This window comes from Lingula anatina, chromosome 2 (genome assembly GCF_051362555.1).
Source record: "Lingula anatina isolate TDL-2025a chromosome 2, LinAna3.0, whole genome shotgun sequence".
NCBI lineage: Eukaryota > Metazoa > Brachiopoda > Lingulata > Lingulida > Lingulidae > Lingula > Lingula anatina.
In genome coordinates this window covers 5,379,346-5,401,073 of record NC_141768.1, presented here as the reverse complement: position 1 = coordinate 5,401,073, position 21,728 = coordinate 5,379,346, and the positions used below count along the sequence as shown (strand labels likewise).

At 33.6% G+C, this 21,728-nt stretch overlaps 3 protein-coding genes across 7 annotated transcripts in view; 1 reads left to right on the top strand and 2 right to left on the bottom strand.

Moving 5' to 3' along the window:
* Nucleotides 1-139: 139 nt before the first annotated feature.
* Nucleotides 140-13,215, bottom strand: LOC106176866 (hepatocyte growth factor-regulated tyrosine kinase substrate). 2 transcript variants are annotated; one of them, XM_087006036.1, is made up of 18 exons: nucleotides 13,075-13,215; nucleotides 11,436-11,520; nucleotides 11,153-11,228; nucleotides 10,771-10,863; nucleotides 10,458-10,578; nucleotides 10,081-10,202; nucleotides 9,781-9,905; nucleotides 9,185-9,266; nucleotides 5,725-5,823; nucleotides 5,403-5,423; nucleotides 4,730-4,816; nucleotides 3,997-4,209; nucleotides 3,502-3,709; nucleotides 2,969-3,141; nucleotides 2,547-2,687; nucleotides 1,998-2,253; nucleotides 1,452-1,802; nucleotides 140-1,226 (listed from the first exon to the last, which is right to left on the bottom strand). In XM_087006036.1, the coding sequence occupies exons 1-18, from the start codon at nucleotides 13,109-13,111 to the stop codon at nucleotides 1,048-1,050; spliced, it is 2,469 nt and encodes an 822-aa protein (XP_086862162.1). In that variant the 5' UTR covers nucleotides 13,112-13,215; the 3' UTR covers nucleotides 140-1,047. The 2 variants fall into 2 exon arrangements, with proteins under 2 accessions (XP_086862162.1, XP_013414877.2); XM_013559423.3 differs by lacking the exon at nucleotides 5,403-5,423.
* A 127-nt stretch (nucleotides 13,216-13,342) lies between these two features.
* Nucleotides 13,343-15,789, top strand: LOC106176869 (ADP-ribosylation factor-like protein 16). Its single transcript, XM_013559430.3, has 5 exons — nucleotides 13,343-13,492; nucleotides 13,735-13,793; nucleotides 14,089-14,208; nucleotides 14,530-14,645; nucleotides 15,244-15,789. Exons 1-5 carry the CDS (start codon nucleotides 13,363-13,365, stop codon nucleotides 15,416-15,418), a joined length of 600 nt encoding a protein of 199 aa, XP_013414884.2. The 5' UTR covers nucleotides 13,343-13,362; the 3' UTR covers nucleotides 15,419-15,789.
* A 506-nt stretch (nucleotides 15,790-16,295) lies between these two features.
* The window catches only part of LOC106176871 (sodium-independent sulfate anion transporter-like), a 28,806-nt gene continuing 23,373 nt past the window's right edge, over nucleotides 16,296-21,728 (bottom strand). For all 4 annotated transcript variants that reach the window (XM_013559433.2, XM_087006039.1, XM_087006040.1 and 1 more), the window contains one exon: nucleotides 16,296-18,740. In XM_013559433.2, the coding sequence (XP_013414887.2) occupies nucleotides 18,640-18,740 (101 nt within the window). In that variant the 3' untranslated portion in view covers nucleotides 16,296-18,639. The remainder of the gene's footprint in view (nucleotides 18,741-21,728) is intronic.

Below are 21,728 nucleotides of genomic sequence, written 5' to 3'. Positions count from 1 at the left end.
CAGGTGTTTGACATTTAAATATTTGTAGTAACCCAAAATTTACACCAATCTATCATTATGATGGAGCGTGTTGTGGAGCGGAGTGTGTTGTTGCGTGCACAAATAAGCCACTGATATGACCAACACTAAAACATAAAAGTTACTTTTGTAATGTTTATTCATAGGCATTTTGTATGGTGTACATTTTGCAACTTGTACAACAAAATCAGTTGAGCAGGGTCCTGTTTGTCCATGATTCTGCTGCATATTAGTATTGCCTAATAACCATAACATTTTATAACATCTAAAATTAAGCTTATCTCATCTTTTTCAGTGTTAAAGAGTGGTTTAGAGATTAAATTTTAATAATGCTGACACTCATTTTACTCACACTGGTCACAGTAGTATTATGATGTGCCAACTTGAATTATTAGTGGGCTATCATTTGTGAAAAGCTGATGTACCAATATTTGGAATTTGACTAAACAAAGTAGTAACAAATTTAAATATTAACTGAATCAAAACACTGGAGTGATTATGTTAAACAGAGCCCAGCTTGATGAATACATTCATACATACAAAAATCTGCCACATTAAAATACAGACCCAAAACTTTCACTTCATTTTAATCAAATATTAAAATTTTGTCTGACCAAGAAAAAAAGCAAAATCCAAAACCACATTTTCACAAATCATAGAAATCTGACAGGTAAGTTTCTTTTAAAGCACAAGAATAAAGATTCCATTAAACAATTCCCACCAGCCATCCTTTTTTCACAATGCTGTGCTCAATCTGGCATATAAAGTGCAATATAAATCTTACTTCTCAGAAAGAATACACCCAACATATATAATATTACCTTGCTAATGTTAATTCATAATCTTCATTTTACTTTTTATTGGAGTGTGCCAATTATAATCTATAAACATACATTATTTTCCATAATAACAGTGTTCCACATACTATTATATAAACCAGTTAACTTGCACATACGATGTGGACCATCAAAAGCAACCCTTCACTAAAGTCTCACAACATCAAGTATATTATATTATATTTATCTATGTCTAATCAAATGAAATCAGTTCTGCCTCTCTTGGTTGTGGCTGTTGTTGTGGTGGTTGTTGCTGAGGAGGAGGTCCACCTTGTTGGTAATGTTGTTGTGGAGGTTGCTGATACTGTCCCATGGCTGGCATGTAACCCTGGGGCTGGCCCTGGTTGTTGCCTGGCAAAGCATTGGCCATACCTGAGCAGGAAAGGATTAATTAATAAAACAATAAATCAATCAATAAATTAATTAAACAATTAATTAATTAATACCTATTTCTTTTAAATGTCAATTTTCTACTTTGACTATCACTATTAGTGCACCTTTATAACTTCATTCCTTTTATTATAAATAATAAGATTGTATATATTCTAGTGCATGTTACTGTTTCATACTTCAGCTCATAGTGTCAAGTGGCCTTACTTTGCATGTTATAAGAGTTGTACTCTGGCCCTCCAGGATGCCCATATCCCTGGGGAACTGGACTGGGGGCACCATGCCCCCCACTCACAGCCCCTCCACCCACAGACTGTGGAGGCTGGCCAGTATACATAGGCTGCTGCTGGCCCACAGTGGGTGGTGGCTGGTAAGATCCTGATGGGGGCCCCTGTGGGGGTGGACCCTGCTGGTAGGGTGCTGGTGCAGTCTGAGCAGGTGGCATTCCAGCCTGGGCCTGGTAACCTTGTAGTCCCTGGCCCTGGGGTGTGTACATCTGCTGGGAACTGACTGGGTTGTAGGGTTGGTTAGCCATGGGGGGCTGGCCTGGAGGAGCAGCTGTATTGGTTAAACCAAAATCATTAAGTAAAATACCTCTACAAATGACAATATAATGCTCTTTTCAAAGCAACTATTATTGCTTTCTATTTATGTGGAACTTAGCTTTCAGAAAATTAAACTGTTTTCAAGTGTGGTTAGAACCTAAAACTCGTCTGAGACAGGTAGAGTTAGTCAGAATACCAAAATCTGTACCTTGTGATCCCATAGGTCCTTGAGGTCCCATGGGAGGTTGGGGTCCTTGTCCTCCAGGTCCCCCAGGACCCCCGGGAGGCCCCATGTGTGGTGGTTGTCCCACCATGCCAGGTGCTGGCCCAGGACCCATGTGTTGTGGGGGTGGGGGCTGACCATAGGCACCAGGCTGCTGCTGCTGGTGGTGCATCATGTGGACTGGGGAGCCCTCTGCTGAACCACTGCTAGGATAGCCCTGGGGAACTTGTTGTGCATAGGGCTGGAAATTAACAAAACATATAATACATATGTATATAACATAACAGTAGTTGAAAACACAAGTGTTAAAGACAATATGTTGTAGTCATACATTTTAAACATGATAGTGATTGGAAGGAGTTCATAAACAGCAATTTATGGATGCCAATGCTTCTACTCTTGCAGACTCGTATTAAGCAGTGCCATTTTTTAAACTAATGTTCATGCATGTATCTGTGTGTGTTATACAACTTGCCCATAACACTCATATATACACATATGTAGGTGCGCCTGTATAAAAGTGATGTGACTTACCTGATTATACTGTCCAAACTGCCCATATTGCATTTCCCTCATCTGTACCATCTGTTTCTGCTGAGCAAGTCTCATGTTCATCAGTCTATCCTGTTCCTGCATACGCTGCAGTGCCAGCTGGCGCTGATACTCGAGATATTCCTGAAAGATATGATTGCAAAACTGTGACAGACTCAAAAACAAAAGAATCCATGAGGAGAAAATAAAACAAATATGCTGGTAATAAATTTGACATAATGAATTTCTGCTCTGACATGTAATGGTTTCTTTGAACCTTTGTAAAAAATATCCTTTCTTTTTTTACTTAATTGTGCTTTGAGTCACCACTGCAAAAATAGTTATTTGATAAATCTTAAATAATAAATAGACATTTAAATTGTAACATTTAGTAACGTGTATGTATAAAGATTACAAATACTCACATGTTTCTTTTGTCTCATAATCTCTAATTTCTGTTGCATCTGGATCTGTCTTTGTCTTTCCCTCTCTTCTGCCTCTCTTCTCATCTTCTCCTTGTGGTCCTCACGCAGAGCATCCAGTGCATCTCTTGCTTCTTTCAACTGAGTCAGCTTGTCTTGAAGAGCCTCATAATGGGCTATTCAAGGGGTTAAAAAAAAAATCAAAAAACTATGTTCACCTGCTTAATATGTAACTAATTAAACTTTTTTATAATCTTACTCAAATGATATTGTTAGACAAAAATACCTTAAAAACTATATACAGCAAGATCCAATGAAGAACTCATTTCAGGAATGATAATACATATTTTTCACATAAACAAAATACATAAAACAGACATGAACCCAAGTTATGTAAAACTTTATCTTAACATATCACAAGACCAATTTTTACTGCATTAAAAATCTCAAAATTCCTTGAAAGGAAAAAGCTTATATTCTGATAAATAACAGACAATTGGGACAGCCTAGGGCCAGTCCTCAGCTGATCTACTCACCTCTCAGATCCTCTTGTTGACTCATGTGCTTCATCAGCTCAGGGTGCATGGCATTGATGGTCATGAACAGTGTCTGGACAGCAGAGTCATTGGCTATGTTACGGCCACGCATGGAGTCACTCTTCATACGATTCACAAAGATCTCAATACTGCTTCTCAGGGCATTCAGGAACTGGTCCTCGTCATTTGTCTCTCCATTCTGGTATTGCTTCAGATAATAAATGAAAATTTAGGTTAATTTTGACAAAACATATAATATATACATTATTTTTAACAGATATTAACTTTAAATTTAACCTATAGGAAACTTAATATTCATACTCATTTCTCCATTTTTTAAAAAAAACCATTCTGTGCTGTAATGCAGCTTACAAAAATCAAAATTTCTGTATAACTGATTTTCCTTCTTTCTTCAATTTTTGATCTACTTGCAAGAAGCAGACCTTAATACCTAATATTCTACACTACTGAACACTGAAAAGGAGAACTTCTCACCTCCTGCACCTTGGCTATGTTGGACACCTTGGGTTCAGCGGCTGGGGCAGGAGCACTGGGCTGGGCTGTGGAAGCACCTGTCCCACTGGCCGCTGAGGAAGCACCACCCTGCTGACTACTGCTTTCCTGTCTCTTTTCCCAGTAGTTTCTGTTCAGATACCTGGCCAGTTCAGGGTCCATCTCACCAGCATCAAACACTGGAGCCGACACAGTCTGGAACAGAAAATTAATCCAGGTGTTATTGACCCAACAGCTTTGATCAGAAATGGACCAACCACAACTGACCACACTGCACAGAAACCTCTTTGGTTTACATGTTGAGCAATTTCAGATGCTTGTCTAGTTGTGACTGCTCCAAAACAACTTCAAGTATGCTGGACTGTTAACTGTAACTTGCCAGTATCAGACATAGTCCTAGCAAGGATTGTATGGTGATCAACCAGCAAAAGCTATTTGAAAATGTGTAGCAAAAACAAAACAATGAGTCAGTGTGCAAGTGACTGATTGATTAATACTGTGTATACAAAGCAACTTGGTTAATGTATGTATCTGATTTGATATAGATAGCAACAGTGGGACCGATAAATATTCATAAAGGGAGATAACATTTTATAAAACATCAATCATAAACTTCAGCAAAATTATAATGTAGTTTTGGAAAAATGTTTTGCATTATTTTTTTAAAGCTACAGAAGATAATGTTAAGGGTTTGTGAAGAAAATTGTTTACTTACAACAGGCTGTTGGTAAGAGGCGTTTGAAGCACCAGTGCCTGAGGAAGAACTGTCGGAATAGCCATAAGATTTTCTCAGTTGGTCTCGCTGAAAGATAGCATCATTGTTGTCAAATCATTGTTCTGATATTATTTTACAAAAATCAACAACAATTAAGAGTACTGTTATTTAAATTAATTATAATCAAATTTGAAATATTTGTTCATTCATCTGGATAGAAAAAATTATCTTATCTGTCAAGTTCAGTAGCTAAGATATATTTTAACAGCTCACTGTTGTTATTACACTGTGTGATATTGCACATAAATATCCTGTTTTATTGTTAATTTATTGTAGTAAGACAATTAGATAATGTGCTTGTCTAACAATGTCTCTGACTTACATTTGTTGTGTTAGAAACTTAATTGACATTTAAATCTCCACTATATGGGAGCTAACTGTACAGTAAAAGCCAAAGAATGAACAGAAAATAATTAAACTGTGTCATCTTTATCAAATAAAAAAGTAGCTGCACAGTCAAACCTGATGTGAAGAAATATTATATTCATGACAAGGTGTTTTTCTGGCAAAATAGAAATCAAAAATAGAGGCCACAACAATTTTGGAAGTGTCATGCCATACCACAGATGTGAAAAAAATATGCAGATTCTAACAAAAGTGTATCTAGACTTACAGTTCCCGATTTCTTTTGCTTCTGCAATTCAGTGTAATAGTAGAAAAATATCCATATTTAATTAGTGTTGTTAATAAAATAGTTACAATGATAAGGTCAATAGAAAAACTTGTCAAGGGAAAAATATGCTGGAGGCTTAAAAATAAAGATTTCATTTTCTGATTTACTATGAAGTTTTCAAAATAGGCTTGGATGTTCAAAAACCATGTTCCCCTTACTCAGTCAACTAGTTGATTTTCTTCCCAGTAAACTATAATAGTCAACCTTTTCAAGTTGAAATCAATCTTGAGAGACTAATTAATTGAATGCGATGCCTACATACCTGTCTCTCCTTATTCTCTGCTTCACTCTTGGACAAGGCAATGGCAAGCTGCAATTCCTCCTCTTCCTGCAACTCCTGCTCTGACTTGGCTGGTGGTGCCTTGAACAAAATAAGTGTACTCTTACAAATGACAAACACATTAATCTGGCATGATGTATGTGTGGGAGGGGGATTGCAACCAATTTATAATTATTGACTGTTTGTTTTCTCTTTCATTCATCAATAGAAAATTATTATTTCAAAGTCAATCGATAAGCCACTCCCCACAAAAAAGTAAAGATACTGATATCTATAACTGGTGTGCAAGAAGCATATGGATCCATGAACATAAGTTTTCAAAGTTTGATTAGTCCCCAACATGTAATTAAGCTATGAGAGGGGGGATGGGTTACCACCTTTTACAAGTTTGCTTCCAACAGTTTGGAAGCCTCAATGTTAAATGGTCGTCAGTGGCAGGGCCATCTCTTATTTAACAGATATGCTTTTTGTAACTGTACTGTTTGGTGTAAAAAGAAACACATACTAAAAAAAAAGCGGAACAATGTTAAACTTTTGAAATACTACATAGTGCAACTGAGCCATCTTACCATTTACTCATTGTGCATTGCATACCTAAAAATCAATTAGCTTAAAACATTAAGCACTAAAATCACCACTTTCTTCTGTCTAGACTTTTTTTTATTAAATGGATATTCACAATGACACATCCAAAAGCATAAACAATTGAAAGAAGAAACTGAATGGAGCTGTTATCATGAAATCTATACCTCTAACCAAGGAGTTATAACAGTCTGTTATAACTCCTTGCTCTAACTGAAGATAAAATCACCCTGGGTCAGCCAGTTTCTGGATTACACAAAGGGACAATGGAGGGACATTGATCAGGGAAGCTAACAAATGAGGGGACATACTGCTTTAGCATGACTGCACAGACCCTAAATGTATTTGCCAACATGATAAAACAAGTTTAAGTCCTTTATTTTGAAGTTGTAAATGCGTATGAAATATAAGTACACCATAAAGTCAAATGTAATGACATCTTTATTTCTGTTGAAAATCTTTAACAATTCCTGGAACAGAAATATCCTTAATGTTTTAACATATTTGCTGATTTATGAAGTAGTAATTACTTTGGCATCTATGTAAGCGACAGAACACAGTGCGTTTCCTTGGTCTATGATAATGCAAAAGACTTCCCACCTTTACGCTTGTATTGATTTACACAGGCCAAACATATATGCCGTTTTCAAGCAATTCCTTATCGTTAAGCAGTTGTTCTAATTTAGCATAGGATCCACATTAGTTATAGATAGGTAACCCTTCAGAAAGAATTCTTTTCTCATGCATCACCTTACATTTTGACATAATTATAACATATACCTACCCTGTACCAAAGCTACAGAATGATTTTCCACTAGATATACACAGATATGTCTCTGGTTAATTCTATACAATTATTTTTGTACTGTTCAGCAGGGATTCATGTATGGCTTCCAGTTTTAGTATGGAGTAACATTTACATAAACTTTGTTTTTACTAAAATCAATTTACCTTGTTGCTAAATCATGTACAGTCTGCCACTAATTAGTAATGAGAGATTAATGAAGAATGATATATTTCAGCTCTCCAGTACAGTGTTTAAGTCTTTTTAGTTCATGTGCAGTACAATGCTGACTTTCTTAAATAGAAAAATTGTTGAATTTCTTTTGTTTACAGAAAGAGCTGAGTACGCTGACACAGACAGGTCTAAAAGTATGTACTGAAAACCAACCTTCATCAAGTAAATCAAGTTTATTACAAAATTATGTTACCCAAACAGCCAATATACATAAATTCTACACCTTCTACCTGTCTTTTATTAAGGTTACCACGTCCTGCTTTGTCAAGTCCACAAACTAATCTATCACTTAGTCCATTAATAATCACTAACTTTGTCCATTAAACCTACCGTTTTCTTCCACATGTTCACTTCTACTATGTCCAGCTAGTTTACAACCAGTACAGCTATTGACCTAGTTATGTTATCAAACAATCTCCAATGTATTGAAAATCAAAGGCAGCCCTGGTGCTGTACAGTGAATAATACATATGCCTTATGTTCAACAGATCTATAAATAGCAAAATGGGAAACTGACTCACTCACCTGCTTTGTCATGTGACCTGCTATGTCATGCTATGTTGACTTTGCAAGCCGGCCATTGACTATAAATTAAGCTTTTAGGACTTTCTACTTCTTGGCACAATCAAGCCATTCAGACAATCAATTTAAATTCAAAAGAATTCAGCAAAAGCCTCTTAATGGGAATTTTATAGCACCATAATGCTATAGATTTTACATTATAAAATGTTTTAAAACCAGAGTTAACATGTGAATATCTAATTCCATATTGATCAATCAAGATGTTATTATTATACACTATTTCTTGTCAATTCCAGATGTATAAGAAAGACATTTTCTAAAAGAAAAATATCTTTGTAAAAAAAGAATAAGATAAAAAAAAGCTAAATGTTGTACAACCCAAAAAATGGGGAATATGCAAAATCTCAAAAATCTTTCTCTTTCTCTCTGTGTGTGTGTGTGTGTGTGTGTGCGTGTGTGCATGCGTTCTTAAATGCATAAGGGCAAATTCTATGCAAAAAATTATCAAACGACACCTACTTTAATCAAATTATATATATTTTTTCTATTAATGGCTATTGGCGACTCCACCTCATTATGCAAATATATTTTTCAGATGCCACTGAAAGCCTCCAATCATGATTTTTATTTCCATATTTCCATTATGTTGTTATAAACATGGTACACTTAAGTTATATAATGATCAATAAGAAAGCATCTTTATTTGATATAAATAATGTGCCCCTATGGTTATAAAAATTGAAATCTTTAGTTACATTAAAGACAGACAATATATGAAATGTTATTCACAAAAAGTTTATGGCAAAGAAAATAGTCAAGTCCTACACTAATAATAACAATAATAATACCACTCATATCCCACCAGGAAAATTATTTTCTTAAATTACAACATTTAACCTTTTATAATAATTTAGTAAAAACTGAAACATTGGTTGATTTTACTTTTATTTCAGAATCAATCCCTAGTCTAAAGGTTGTTGTTGTATTGTTACAAACAAGTTACCCAAATTAGGTATTCTAAGTAATATTTAGCAAGATTATCAATCTAAGAATTACTGTGAGCAATAAAGAAATAAAAACATTTCACCACCTTGTTCAATTCAGCAAAATAAACCATTGGCAGTAAAAATACTTCAAAGAAGAGAGGCTCAGAATGGGGCAAAATACTACATACCAAATTGAAAAAACATCAAAGTCAACAGCCTAAATACTTAAACTCTCCTTACTGAAACTAATATGCACAAGGCAGGGGTAACCTAAACAAGTGTAGTAAATTTTGGTTTAAACAGCCCCTGTCTCCCCACACCATAGTATTCTTACCTGAGATTGTTTGGATAGAGGACTGGAGAGGTACTCCGATGGGAGAGAACCTTCATCATCACTCTTCTTAACAGATGAAGGCCTGAAGTTTTAGAAATGTGAAAACAGATTTATGTCTAATCATAGATCAAGTCTTTGTTAAACCATTTAAAATTCAGCCACTACATCAAATACAGTATTATCAAAAATTTGCAGCTGACAAATGCTTTCTCAATTTGAGATTGCAATTTTTTGCTTTTGGTAGGCTGTTTTTTTTTTTTTTTTTTTTTTTTTTTGACAAATTCCACATGTTCCACCAAAATAATATTGACTTGGAAAAATTTATGTTTCTTATATTTTCTATCTATCAAGAAAAATCATTATCCACATTTGTTGAAACATTTTATGTGCTACAGTGTTGCCAGCAAATGTTTCATGAATCAGACCTCTTACATAAGGGGTCACGAAATGTTTACAGATACTAGAGTTCAGGGTCTCAGGTACAAAGCTAAGGCTACTGAATTCTCAAGTAGTACATAATGCACAACTGTATAAAAACATTCAAGCTTCTAGGAAAATATATCAAAATTGACATAAGTATCCTATATATTACTTACTTGCCCAGCTGCTCATGGCATGTATCACACACACGAACTTCTTTTTCAATCCCAAATTTGGGAATTATGGAATTTTTAGATGAACATTTGCCACAGAACACTTGACCACAGTTTCTACAATGATGCTGAAAAAATGATTTTGACTATTAGAACTATATCTTTACCAACTGTTATAATTTTTAAGATGCGAATTATTTCCTTGAATAGCACAGTGCAATGAAACTTCAACTCGAGTCATACAAACTGAAGAGATAAACACATTATGTATAAGAATGCTTTTTATCTAGATCCATGAATTACCTTTCTATTAAAAGTGTTAAATGTGACTCTGCACTTGAAGCAAACTTCTCCATCCTTCCACTCAGGAGCCTTCTCTGATACAAACATGGCATCAGATTCCTTTAAAGTAGGGAACTTGTAGCCTAGCAAAAAATACAGATGAAAATATTGGCACCTTAAAAAACAACAGTTCCATGAATTTCAAAGTTGAAGTTTATAAATCAACCTGAACAAGAAGTGAACAGTGCTTAAATCCATGTTTTTTTAAACCTATAGAGATTTATAGTAATTAATAAAAAAAGTTGTATATAGTAAATTCTGAATACCCCAGCACACAACACAGCTGATGAAATTCATTTCCAAGTTCTATATAGTACATAACTTGAAAATAAACTTACCTTCCATTTTCATCAAGTGGTAAGTATCCTGCACTGCTTTTAGAGTTGGATCATTGCGGAATGCATGGGACCAGACTTGAACCAACTCTAACACTTTGCCCTTGACTGGATCTGGTCTCTTCTACAAAAGAAAGCAGTTTAAAATAATTCCATTTTAGTTATAACTGAATAAATCATTTGATCTTAGTGCTGTTTTAACCCAATAGCATTCCTCTACTAAGAGATCAAATGCACTTGCACCATTATATTCTCAGTTTAATTGATATGTCAAGTACAAGTTCATGCATAAGGATAACTTATTAAGTTTTTATACCTTAGCTTCATCCTTCATGAATTCCATGAACTCCTTTGTGGCTACTTCCTTATGTATTGTATCTCCACAGTTCTTCACCACTGATTCCAAGGTCTGAATAGAAATATTATCCATATAATATTAAGTACAACATGTTGTAATGTCTGTCCATCCCCTTCCTCCACTCCCCCATCTTTTTCTCACTCAGAGTTTTTTCTTTCTATCTTTTCTATCTTTTTTTTTATCTAAAAATTTCTCTCGTGAACCTCTTTATCCAAATAGCACAGTTATCAGTTTGATATAAATTCACTTTAGCTAAGCAATCTATAAAAACACAACTGAGGGCCTTTTAAATTACTGACAGCTAAATATTGTCAATTAATTTATTTAACAAAAAAATCACCTGAAGTGCAAACATGGCCACATGAGGGTTTTCTGCTTGAACTTTTTTCTTCATTCGCAGTATTGCTTCCTTTGGTCTACAAGAAAAAAATTCAAAACTGAAATTGTTTTTTAACTCCTATTATTCTAAAATATCTAATTGATATGAAACTGAGTGTCAAATGAATGGGCTACTGGGGTCATCAAAAACATCACAGTTTTTAAATTTAAATGTTCAATGTCCACCATTCTATATTATATTATATTATATTAAAAAAGTAACAAATGCTGCAAAGACTACTTACTGTATGTCATTTTGACGAATTAAATCACAAATTTGCAGGATGGCATCCCAGTCTGGTTCCAGCAGTAGCTGACTTGTGGCCTTGTCTGAAATATTCATTTGGACAGTTGAAAAAATGCATGTTAACCTAACCACACATATGCTTTGTAAAAACTTTCTTTCATCAGCTTTTCTTTTTTCTTTACTTGTAGATATATTGCAGCAGTATAGACACAATTCCTTGAATCTATATCCTGCCCGGCACAGGTAATATCCATCTGCACTCATACCAGTTAAGCCGTCGTGAAATCATACACATGATTTCTCTGATGACAAACAGACTTCTTAGGAGAGAAATTAGACAAAAAATTTTTCCCCACCCTGAAACCAACTATTGTATGCTGCTCATGGGACCTATATTGAACTCGATTCTTTACACAATGTTGCTTGTTGGAGGGAAAAATACTGCACCATCCTTCCGGGTGTTGACAAGCAGTACATGTACTGTAGATATTACCTTACTCACAGTTCTAGATGGAAAAGCTGGTTGGCTTTACAGGAGTGTGCATGTTGAGGACAGGAGAGGTAGAAGAGGTATAATTTTAGTGTGTAAACTAGTGTTGTCGCTTATGACAACAATTTGCGTTTACAATCGTATCACTAGTCAGCTTTGTATTATTATGCAAATCATTTACTCTGTATATATACTGTATGCAGCAGTTCTGGGCGCGGCCACGTTGTATTTGACGAGCGAAGGCTCAGGTCGTCGAGACTGAAGTTTTAGTAGGCAAAATTTGTGGATCAACATTTGGACGGGAAAGCCACATTTCTCTGTACGTATTGTATTCAATTCTATTGTTAATCATTTGCACAACATTTCCATTTCTTATGATTAATTTATTATTTCTTTTTATATTTGTATTCAATTTGTTATATTTGTGTATTTTGTATAATTAGTTTGGTATTTATCTTTCATTATTTTGTTATTTTTAGTTTCACCATATCCATGTCAGTGTGCGTGAAATAAAGTGTGAACATTTCCCGTTGTTTGTTTGTTTGGTGTGGGATCCGCAACAACTAGTCTTTACTTTTAATTTTCTGAGGCCTTTGCTTTCATGCATAAGCACAATGTAGATAATATATCAAAATCCTTACTGCAGGTATTTCGTGCTAGCAGATTTCAGACCTTATTGCCTGACAGGGCAAGTGCTTGAGAATAGTTTACATCAAAAATATTAGAGAAATCCTCCATTGGGTGGACGTCCTAGCTGAAAACAACTTCTACACATTTTTTATTCATAACTTAGCACATTCAGTACTTATTAATAATAAATAAGAATGCTACTGCATGGATGTTCCTAGCAATTATAAAACAAATATTCACTTACAGCTAAACAACTTAAATCTAAACAAATTGCAATTAGAACGAAAGAGTGGAAGTGACCTCATTCTGTAATTCTGCACCATAATGGTGTCTTTAAATAACTTCATGCATCGACAACATTAATATTCGATCAGATAGACTTTGACACTGACCTGATTATGAATATGTCAAAGAATCCGATTCTTGTGAAAAAACCGGCTCCTTAATTTATGAAAATAATTCATGTCTGGCCCCTAAAACGACTTGCTTGGGAAACAAAATAACGCAAATAACTTACCTAAGGCTTTGTCAAACGGCGCTGTTGATCGAAACATATCTTACTCTTGGCTAAGCTAAAATGACTCAAGGATGAAAGACAGTGATAAGATGGCGATTCCCGAAGTGATGTCATTCATTGGGCCGCAAATGTCATAACAAAAATATTACTTATAATAATTTCTCCCTGTGTGCTTTAAAGGCAAATGTCACTGAAAATTCAACTGTGATATGGACCGAAAACTTTTCTAAATATACTGAAAGATAATAACAGTAAATTTGTTAAATACATAAGCGGTTGACCTTTTGTATGACCTTGCAGCTGGTGTCAATCACAGTAATCATTCCTGTTCCTGTGTTGTTCTTATGTTTTGTGAGGATGACTCTAGTCCTAGGTGCCTCGGGTGTAGGAAAAACGTTACTGCTAAAAAGGCTAAGTAATATCCTTTTTAATGTTATGTTCATTACCTCTGTGGTGAGAGTCATAAAGGCTTTTAGGGCGTAAGACTGTATGAAAGTTTAATAACAATGAAAGTGAAATTTCTTTCACCGATTTCGACGTGTGACTATATCTACATGTAAGTTAGATGTTGTGTTTGGGGGAAAGGGTATATTTTTACGTAACAGTATTTAGAAATTCAGTGCCCAGGCAAATATGCCAATATTTTCTTAACTAACCTAAGTTGTTCAAGCAAGGGGACATACACGGATCTTGAAGAACCACCATCTACAATTCCCACAGTAAGTACTGGTATATAGTAAATACATTTTAAAATGATCTCTGAAGTTGAGAGGATATTTTATATAAAGGATGACCTTGCTACATAACAAGTGTAAGCAGAGATCAAAATTGATAATACTTAATAAATTATAACCCACAGAAATCCCATTAAAGGTACAGTAAATTGGAGAAAGTACCAGTAGAAGACTAAATCTTCCTTACATGTACATACTACATACATGTATTTATAGCAATTCTCTTATGATAATCTATCACTGTCACAAACTGCCAATGTGTACTTTTCTTTTGTTTCAGGTAGGCACAAATCTAGTTAACATAAGTATAGGAAGAAAACATGACATCACACTAAGAGAAATGGGGGGTTGTATGGGACCAATCTGGAAGAATTATTTCAAGGAGTGCAGTGCTCTTATAGTAAGAATCCCACCATACTTGTATGGTATCAGTTTAGTGACTTTTTAAAATGAATTACCTGCAAGTGGTTTTCTCTTGGACCTTCATTCTGTATGGCAAATTGTGTTTTATCCATTACTTATTAGCTTCCTTTTGACAAAATTTAGTAATTATATATGCACTAGCATTTTTAGCCAAATAATTATTTTTGTCATGTCAGTGACAATTTTATGAAATTATGTCTAATCTTCCTTTGTTTGAAATATCTTTAATATTTAGAGTAAACGTAAGTATGAACCTGTAGATATTTAACACATTAAAATATATTTTATTATTTCACAGTTTGTAGTTGATGTGTCAAACAGAATGCAGGTGTCTGCCTCTTGTATACAGCTGCTAGAAGCTTTAACTAACGGAGATGTGCAATTTGTTCCCGTCCTTCTCATACTCAACAAAATGTAAGTTATCTTTAACCACTCACACTTCAGCTCTGTGACAACAGAGTATGACATTTGCAAATTTTTAAAAGGATAACATCTGTTCATTTTGACCAAAAAATGAATTTTCCTGGGGTAGACAACAATTTTTCCATATTTACCAATACTAGTTAATGAATCCATTTCTACATTTGAAGTTAGTCCCTGTTTTTGTTTTTTTTTAATAATCTCTTAAGAGTATAGCCAGCTATGGAGGTCACGTGGTCCAATGACAAGCACAGATACCCGAATAATTACTATAACTGCCGTTTTGTAGTAAAATAAAATATATTTCTATGAGTTGTTTACAATGTATTTAAAGTGAAATATAGATTTCATACGAAGAGTTATCCCTTTAATATCAGATGACCAATGTTAGCAGCAGTCTCATGTTTCTCATTTAAAGAAGAGATAGGTACAGCAGATAAGTGTATTCAGAGTTTATATCTACAAAAAAACTAAAAATTAAACTTTGTAATCTTTTGCTGGTTGAGGCATTTACTGTATATATTCATGTCTGCATGCCTGGGAAGTTAGGAAATTTCTATAAATCAAATTATGTAAATGAATTCACTTTCAGAGACATGCCAAATCCTATGACCAGGACAGAACTTGACACAACGTTTCAGCTGAAGAGTATCCTTGGTGCTGCTAAGCAGGATATTAGCATAATAGAAGCTAGTGCAAAAGACGGGCAGGGGCTGGAAGAGATAGTCAAGTGGCTTCAACAACACTGTAAAGAGATAGTTGGCTGATGGGGATTCAGGCGTTTAGTCTCCAGGTGCCAGCAGTAAAGAAGAAGAAAGAAAAAGAGGGAGAGAAAGGACTGCATAGCTGTTCCCTGCTAGACCTGTTCAGTTCATTTTCTCCTTCCTTGGATAAAAAAACAAAATTTTTGCATATTGTTGAAGTCTCGTGCCCTTGGCTTACAATTTGATATTGTTTGTAAGTTTATAATCCTGAAGAAGTCAAAGTTTTGTAAATTATCCTCAGACTGGTTTTTACACAAATTTAACTTTGGCTTTTATCTCCATTTTTTAGTCGATATTCTTCAAAGAAAAAAAAAAAGCATTTCTTATACTTGATATTTTGTATTAGAAAATAAATACAAAACCATATATCTTTTTTTTTGTGTGTGACTAAAAATGAACTTACCTTGTGGTAATTATAGGTTGTATAAAAGGGTAAATGACAGATTATTTTTTCCATAGAAAGCAAAGCACAGGTTCCATTATGAGTTATAAATTTCATTATTTAGGAAACATTTCATCCAAACTAGGCTCCTTGTTTAAGCAGATTCAGCAGTCATGGTCACGCCTTAACATGAAATGTTAATTTATCAATGTTTGAAGTTATTTACATACATAGTATGGCAAAGCATAGGAAATCTCATTAGTGACTGAGAAAACCAATTGGGCTATTATCAGGATAAAATTTTTATGTACCATTCAATTAAAGGAAACTAATACTTAAGGCAATCTGAAAGTTGCCAACCCTTTACATATGTATTCCCAACATTTTTCCTTTGCAAAGTATCTCTTTGTTATTGCATTTATGGGCATATTCTGTTTATTATATATTGTTGTGTTGCAACCAAGTGGCCCCTTTATTTAACAACATGGACAATACAAAAATGTTGCAGCAATTTTAATGTATCACAGATTTTTAACTTTGATTTGGCATTATACTATAAGAAAATCAACCTTACAATGTTAATGAGTTATTATCATTTCATGTGACAAGACCCCTGTGACTTTGGCATTCATAAATGCAACTCTATCACATAGATACAATATAAGGTGTAAGTAATCACTTTAAAACATCACTGAAATAAATTTAAAATTGGGATTGATATCAGTTAAAACTACTGGACAGTTTTCATAAAATGCTTAATACAGAATAAATAATACGATAAATTTAAGTAAAATATTAGTTTTTATTGTGATGGTATTTGAAACACTAAGACTGGGTTCCCACAGATTTAGATAGATCCATCTGGATTGAGCTAACTCCCTGGGGGTTTATGCTAAATTGCTGTCAGCCAATCGCGCAGGAAAGTTAATTACCCCCTTACAGCTTTTAGTAGGCGGGACAGACATTTAAGCTGGCTAAGCTGACAGCAATCTAGTGAGACTCCTCACAAGGATGGATCAATCTAAAAATCTGTGGGAATGCAGTCTAAGATAAAACCATGAGGGTAGAAACAGCAATAACACAGTTCCCCCCTTTCCTCACTGTGCAGAACAGAGTAAATAAAAATCATTTGACAATAATCAAAACCAGTTATAAAATGTGTTTGAGTAGTTGTTTTTTAGCAACACTTATAATAATATCTTAGAATATTTCCCTGTAAGTTTAATAAAAATGTCCTTAAACCAAAATTTAACCCACCTACTGTCATCTATGTTCCCTTACATCTAAACCTAACCTACTTTAAACTAAGAGCAATGTTAGGACTTTCCCAGTGTGGCAAGTATTTGCACATACATATATATATATATCTAGAAGCAAAATGTTTCTTAATAGGTGATTGTTTGTACTGCCTACCTGCTAGAAGGATTATCACCTTGTATTACGGCAATTACTCGGATCTTTTCAATTGGCGAATTATCAAACTTTCAGATACATTATTTTATAATCACAAAAATTATATGATTTTATTGCATCTGTGGCTCTTTTACTGCATAGAAAAGTAGCCTGCTTTTTAATTTTGTTGCTACCACTCAATAGGAATATTCTGATTTTAAGAAATTATGACTTAAAAAATACAGTATCTGTAGAATTTACAATTTTTCCTGTTGAAAAGACTGGGTAATTAGCGTACTCAAAAGATATGCGAAAAATGATAAAAACATTCTACAGAAAATTAAAAAATAGAATTTTTCTTTTTAATTATTTTTAAAAAATGTGAGTTCATATTCCTGTTAATTATCAATTCTGAATGTTCCATTCCATAGCTTGGCTAATGTGACTGCATTCTTATAGATGTTAATGTACAACCTTGTTTACATCGACAGCAGCTATCAAAATGGCTTAAAACTGTTTTAAAATGTTTATCTGGAACCCTAACTGTTTTCAAAAAAACTTATCGATTTCCTATCCCCATTGACCCTAGACTGATGTTACAATTATCAATATCATAATGATAAGTTATTTTTGCTTAAGAGAAATAATGAATAAATACTTCTTTCACAATCATCCAGAAGTATTTAAATAAATATATATTAAAAACTTACTAAATAATTTATTTAAATTATGACATAAGTATACAATGGAATAGTGGTTAACTAAAGTGTAATTCTGCTTTAAAATACTTGTTTGGAAATCTACCTGTTTTTGTAATTGCTGGTCATTTTAAATAGATTTATGACATTTTATTTGACTGAAAGAGCAATGCCAATAATTAATGACCAACTGTCATTCTGTTCACAGCAAAGATGCAAACTTGAAGTGTCAGAAAATGTAATCTGAAACTGTTGTTCCCCAGGATTGCCACTTCAGTGAGTTATAAACCAATATAATCCACACTTTTGCCTGTCAAACACATTACAGCACATGCCTCTCACATGGAGAACTGCACACTAGCAAATGGTCCTGAAGCGATTGCATATTTTGATATCAGAGTCTTTGATAACTGGTGTACACTGCCTTTCATTAAAATAATAATAATAATAATAAAATGTTTATTGGAGCCTTTATTTGGCCCTCTTACAACTGTCATAGCTCAGAGAGTGCATGTGCTCACTTTGTACACAGAGTACACTAGTTTTTAGAACTTGTCTCCATAATCTATTTTCAGTAATGATAAAATATTTTTTCATCAGTGATTTTATGGATCCCCTCAGTGGTTCTCCAAGTGTGCATCAACATCTATAGCCCAAGCACCAGTCATTTGAAAATTGTCTTACAGTGTATGCATACTGCTGAACATAAAAAAAGCACAGTTTTGACCCGGTTTCTTTTATGTTTCTTCTTCCTACACAAGAGGGGAGATGGAGGTAGCAGACTTGTCAATGCCATTAATTTGTTCAGGAATCTCAATCACATGAGGTCCAACCGATCCAACGTCTCTATTTACTGAAAAATTCAAATAAAACAAATTTGTAGCAAATTTTTACAATAAGAGGATGAACATTCTCCATCCAAAGAATATCTACTGAAAATAGTTTTAGGTTTCTTTCTGTATATAGCATTTGATCATACAAGTTTGCAGCATACACTTTCCATTTAGAAAGAGCACAGAAATGAAAGTAATAGGGACGAGTTTACAGCTAACAAAATGAGGAAACCATCAGGTGAAAAAAAAAATTTTTTTTGAATAGTCAAGTGGTGAGATTCACATTTTTTCTACAATGACCTAGTGTCTCAAGTATGGCAATGTGCAATACCAACATTTAAATATCACCAAAGCAAACTGTGTATCTGTTGTTAGTCACAATACTATCTATTTTATCAATTTACATGAACATTGTCCTAATAAAATGGACTTGTGCCATTAAATCAAGCAGAATAAATAAATGCAATAAATCAAGAAGAAAGTGTTACAAATTTTTAGATGCCAATACCACAAAAAGAGAACATGCAAGGAGAAAAACAGACATTAATACAATAGGATCAATAGTAGAAACCAACATATTGACCATGCATTTACAGGTTTATAGTAAAGTGAAAAGCTAGAGCCATGTGTACACCTACCAGTACCATGCATGCATGTACGTAGTTTTGCCAATTTAAAAGGCAATGGTATACAAACCCATGCATTGCTGTACATATGACTAACATAAACACATCACTCTAGTTTAACAGCACCAGTTAAAACTATCTACCAATGAGTGTTAGATAATACTAAAATAGATGTTATAGCAGACTTGTGTTAGAGGCGACCACACAATAGATAGTGTGTTAGAGGAGACAGCAAACACCAGTTGTCAGTCAATAAGTGTGCTAGCTGACACTCAAACACATTCTCATACCTTACCATGCATAAAATAGTTCATCAAAGCAAGGGTAAAACTGCACAGTATATATCTAAGCCTATAATATGTATTTTTCAAAAATTATATAAAAGTGAAAACATAAACATGTTTAGTAATAAATAATAATAAGCATGCATGCAGACCCTCCTTTTTACTACATTGTAACATTACAGTAGTTTTCAAAAATATGTAGGTAATAAGTAAATTGGTCTACTTTGGACATCTGAAAATCGTGTTTCACTTTCTGAAGAGTGTAAGTCTCCAGGGCTACCCACATCCTTTTTCTTAGCATTCCAAGCTTTATGTAAAAGACCTTAAGATGGTCTTCTAATTTGAATATTTATCAGTTATATGTGAGAGTGGATTACATTGCTAGTAAGTGCAAACAAACTTTTTTTTAAAACCCTGCTTAAAGTTAATTTGATAAAGAAAATATAATGCATCAACTACCACAAGACACACATATATAAAATTATATTAACCAGGTTGTTAACAAAATAGATAATTGACAGCACAATGAAAATTATAACTAATAACAAGGTAGAGAAAACAGATGAAATGTGAACCAAAGCGTTTAACAATTATAATCGCACACAAGACAAAAGTAGATGTTATGTAAAGAGTAAATGCTAGTGCAAAAAAAAAAAAAAAAAAAAAAAAAAAAAAAAATACAGAATACCATAATGCATTTTACAGCAGAGTAGTACAAATTATAATACAGAGAATAAATAAATAAATAGAGAGATATTAAGCAGAATATAAATATATATAATAAAAGAAAGTTAGCTAGTATAAAATCCAAACAAACCAGAAAGACAGTAAAAACTTAAGCAAACAGGAAACATAACATACAGAGTACCTGATCCAAAGAAACACAATATATTAAAAAACAAGACAATACAAATTTGTTAAGTGTTATATTTCCAACACAAATAAAAATTTAAAAATAACAAAACATTTTCAGAATACAGTTATTTATTCTAAAAAAATCTTCTGCATATACACAGGTATCTGGCATTAGTAAAGCAATTTAACCTTGTAGAGTAAAAAAAATTAAATACCCCCATAAAAATGGTATACTTTTTCTCTAAATCCACACTCACTACAATCACAACCAAATAATGTGCCACACATTTGGACATCTTCATTCCCTCTAAAAAGTTTGTAAAATAATAAATGCTGATATCCACTTGAAAATATCCAGTCTTGATAGGAATATCCACTGTTATCTGTGTAAATCTATATAATTCTGGTTCTTGGTTCAAGTGTTCCTCGACAGGCATCCAGTAAATATGGGTCTTATTAAGAGTTCAATCTGTAACGTTTGAGTCATACCCCTGCAAGTTTGCATAATACTATGGTGACGCTTTAGTAAGCTGACTTCAGTAATTCACAGATGACCCCAAGAAATGTAAAACATACATTAGCATAATACTTTGGATTCTAGATGCTAAGTAATTTTTTCTTTCACAATGTCAAAAATTAAAGCATCAGCTATCATAACAAGATTAGATATGTAAAGCTATTTTTCAAACCACTATAAACAAAACCAATGTTATACATAATGCATAATAAAATAAAATCTTAGTTTAATTTTCACAAAGAGGGAGATAATTAAGGTTTGAATTCTTTAAAATTGCAATAAATACTACAATTTTATCAATTTGATTTAGCATTCATAAAAATACACCACTGTGAAGCATTAACAGCAATTTCAGAACAGAAATAGTAATATGAGTAGTTTTCAGATCTTAAAGCAAACAATATAGAGCATATTATAGAGTAGAGCATATTATATAGAAATCCAGGAACCTCTTCTTTTTAAACATAACTTTCATACAATGTTGTTCAGAAAAATTTACATCACAAAAAAGTCCAGCAATTAATCACTCAGGTATCATTAAGTGCACTGTAGAGGGTGCAAAACTTATTGGACTAATAATGATTGGCATGTAATCTAAACTAAAGTTGCTTTAAAGTTGCTTTAAATATGGATTCAATTTTAGATAATATTAAATGCACCTTGACTAATCACTATGAAGGTATACATTTCTATTCACACAATGCCTACTTTGTATCTGACAGGATT